At 46.6% G+C, this 3743-nt stretch overlaps 1 protein-coding gene across 1 annotated transcript in view; it reads right to left on the bottom strand.

The window, feature by feature from the left end:
* The window catches only part of bmp2b (bone morphogenetic protein 2b), a 7438-nt gene extending 3900 nt beyond the window's left edge, over nt 1-3538 (bottom strand). Inside the window, exons 1-2 of the mRNA XM_083790193.1 lie at nt 3100-3538; nt 1363-1742 (exon numbers count right to left, since the gene is read on the bottom strand). Coding sequence (XP_083646319.1) covers nt 1363-1729 — 367 coding nt within the window. The 5' untranslated portion in view covers nt 1730-1742; nt 3100-3538. The remainder of the gene's footprint in view (nt 1-1362; nt 1743-3099) is intronic.
* Between the last annotated feature and the right edge of the window lie 205 nt (nt 3539-3743).

Consider the following 3743-nt stretch of genomic DNA (forward strand, 5'->3'; position numbering starts at 1 on the left):
CTCCTTTGGCCAAGGATTGTTTGCAATGTGTCAGTTTAGCCACTGGGTGTCATCCACACGAGGCTTCTGGAGAACACCCAAGCAACCACTCAACCACCCCTCTGACTCACCCCTGGTGGAAACTTCCCCACTCAAAACACTTAGGACTCTGTATGAGGACGTTGTGTAAAAACCCCTATGGACTCCGTAGCTTGTATATTATAAAGTCATGAACATGGACCATAGGAGATTAAGGATTTGAGAAATGGACCAAAGGTCACTTTAAAGGTTGTGTGCAGCTCACCATGAAAGAGACTCTTTTTTCTCCATACATTGCAAGAGTCAAAAAGATTTCAACTTTTCCATCAAGTGTGTCACTTGATTGCTTACAAATAAGCTTAGCATCATTCAAGGACATTCTGATGTTGCTTATTGGCTAATACTAGTGTATACAAATCCAGTCAGGGTTAAAAGTTAGTAGCTTTGCATCAATAACTTGAATAAGCACATGTGGCAATTGTGAACCAATGCACTTTAGCCAGGGGCTACAAACTTATGTACTCTGTATGAGCCTTAATCATCTGAACAACATATGTTCCTGTACACGGGAAGAATGGGGCTGAAATGAAACGCAAAATTCAACAATCAGTCCATATCCAAGGTATAAACTAAGTGCGCAATTATGGTCTTATATTATTGGAACGTGCGTAATGGCGCACAGCAAGGGCGATTTGGAAAGAATCAGGCACCCCCCTCCAGTTTCCCAAGGACTAATTTCAGTCCTGTTAGAAATGACTCAGAATTCAGTCTGACACCCAGGGCTCTGTCATAATGCGTGTTAGTGTAATGTCATGTCGTGTGTTATTGAAGTAACAGGGTGATGACTATCACCTGCGCACGCCGGCCACACCGCCCTTTATCCTGTTCCCGTGGTGCGTGTCTGGAAAAACTGTTTTCGGAGCCCACGCAAACATCATCAATTATTAAGAAACAAATTACCCCAGGGATCCCACCACCCTTGATGTTTTTAATGCCTGTTGCAGCAGCCAGCGCCAGAGGAATGCTCGGTTAACGGTTGCATCACAACATAGTTCGGGGATTAGGCAGAAAATGTAATTGCGCGCCGCTTGGCCTGTCTGGAAATAGTGGTGCGGCAAACATTTATTTAAAGTGATTAGGCTATTTTCTTATTTGGGAGGTGTAATGGCGCGGACGCGTGTCACCCATCGATGACTAAACCTTCCATAAAGATAAAACAGTAAAGAGTCAGAAGTCGCTGCTCGCTGCTCTGAGTCATGTTTAAATATAGGTTTGTGTTGTCTGAGCAGGAGAGCGGAGAGCAGCTCTTCCACCTGACAGGTAAAGTATGTCACTAATACGTACCTTCGTGGTGAAAGCTTCTAATCGTGTTGGCCTTGCTGGCGGCTCTTTCTGCGTGTTTGCCCATGTTCCTGGGCCGCTTCGCGCTGCTGCTGCTCATGTGGTCCCCGTTCGCCGAGTGCATGCGGTAAAGGTCCACCATGTACTGCGGCACCACGGCCTGCTTGCTGGGGCTCGGCCGCCGCTTCAGTCCGAACATGTTGAGGAGCCGCAGCTCGAACTCGTTGAGGAAGCTCTCCGACTGCTCCGGCGTCTGCTTCCCGGACTCGCTGTACCTCCTCCGGCCCACCTCGGGTATGAGTCCCGCAGCGCCTCCCAGTAGCACCTGAGCGAGCAGCAGTACCATGAGAGAACGGACCACGGTGACCATGGTCAGTCAGTCCCTGCGGATACAGAGAGGTGCACACACACGGCTATACTGTCAATACGATGCACGACGCTGCAGCCGCTGAGGTATTGACAGCGGGGGGACACAACATGACACGAGGGGCTCACTGCGAGGCGAGCGGCATTCCCCCAGCTGTGTGTGTGTGAGATGATGATGATGATCCGTCCCATACAATAGGAATGATTGGAGCAGAGCAGGTTAAAAGGGAGACACCTCACTTTGAAGTGCAGAACAAAAAAAAGAAGGGAGGAAAAAAATAGGAGGGGGTAGGGGGGGGGGGGATTGGGGCTCAGGGAATAACACCCCCGCCGGCTATAATGCGAGGCATGATCTAAGTCAGTTATAACTGAAATAGGAGATTGATCTTAACATTATAAAAGGACGAACTGGAACATGAAAATATCAAGGCGAGGAAGTTATGAAAGACACGAGTCAAACAAAAAAGGGGGGATGGCACAGGAAAGACAGAAATCAAAGAAACTCAGAGCTGTGTGTGTGTGTGTGTGTGTGTGTGTGTGTGTGTGTGTGTGTGTGTGTGTGTGTGTGTGTGTGTGTGTGTGTGTGTGTGTGTGTGTGTGTGTGTGTGTGTGTGTGTGTGTGTGTGTGTGTGGAGGGGGGGGGGGGGGGGCTCCAGACAAAAACGTCTCCAATTAGGAGAGATAAGAAAATGTGTTTGGTGAGGGTAAGGGTATATGAAAGCAACAAAGGAAAATAAAATACAAGTCCGCGTAAAACTCATGAAAGATCACACAACAAACGCATAAAGAATGTTGGCATGAAAAAGGGGGGTTAGAATAAACAGAGAGAGAGAGAGAGAGAGAGAGAGAGAGAGAGAGAGAGAGAGGCAGTCAGACAGCGCTACGAGCGTCTGTTTGCGGAGGCTTTGACGGTCATGTATGACTATAATCATAAAGGATAGAGTTACTTCAAGAGGCTTGCAGGTGTTAGATCTGACGTGCGGACCCGGGCCAGATGTAGTCCACAACACATCAAAAACACACAACATCAAAAAAGGAAAAAAGCAACCATACGATGTCGTAGAAACTGCGTAGTTTAAAAAAGAAAAAACTGCATATTAAAAACTTTTATACTTATAAGTCCAGAATGGAAATTTGCAACTTTTTAAAGCACATATGACGGCATAATATAACTTAAATTGTCAAAGGAGAGATCTTCCACTATTGCAATAGTGGAAGATCTCTCCTTTGACAATTAGCCACACATTGTCACACATTTGACACACTTTTATTCAGGCTTATAAATATTCAAAGTTTATAAAGCCATCTAAGAGGAACAGTTAAGTCAACAAAAGTCAACAACAAGCTGCTGCTGCTGCTGTTATTTTTCTTTACCTGATAAGGAAGCGCTGTGTCCGGTCGTCGTTCCAGCTTTGGGCTCCGATAAATTCCACATTAATTCGTGTTTAATCCACGCGTTTGGTTCGCGGACCGGAGACAGCCCATGAAGCACTGCACCCGATCTATCGCCTCTTGCACATAATAATAATCCTCCCCAGCTGCAACAAGTCGGGCGTCTTGCATGGACGGGAGAAGAATGAAAAAAAGAAGCCCTCTTATGAGGAAGCGAGCTGGCGTAGGCAGGACCGATCTAAGTATAAAGCACCTCCGTTGAACATCTTCAAAAGAGCAAACAAAAGTTCTGCGGACTTTTTTAAGTTGAATAAGTTCAGGATAAGTGTCGCTCCTATAATTCGTGTCGCTCCCGTCCCGTTGCTGTACTGTTGCGCGTCGCCTCTCCTCTCCTCCGTGCGCCACCGTACCAGTGGTTCAATTGATTGGTGCCTCTCTTCCCCCGACGACGCTTTTTGTCGTGCAGTGATGTCACCAAGGCAAGGGCTGTCAATCATTCAACTCTTGAGAGTGCAGTAGTATAGCCTACAAATGGAACCAAATGGACCCGTAAGGGTTTGAGGAATGAGGATATATAGCTACTGCAGCAATGCCTATAACCTAACTATATAATATATAGGTCTGTG

This window comes from Protomyctophum parallelum (assembly GCF_964188405.1).
Source record: "Protomyctophum parallelum genome assembly, chromosome: 19".
Taxonomy (NCBI): Eukaryota; Metazoa; Chordata; class Actinopteri; order Myctophiformes; family Myctophidae; genus Protomyctophum; species Protomyctophum parallelum.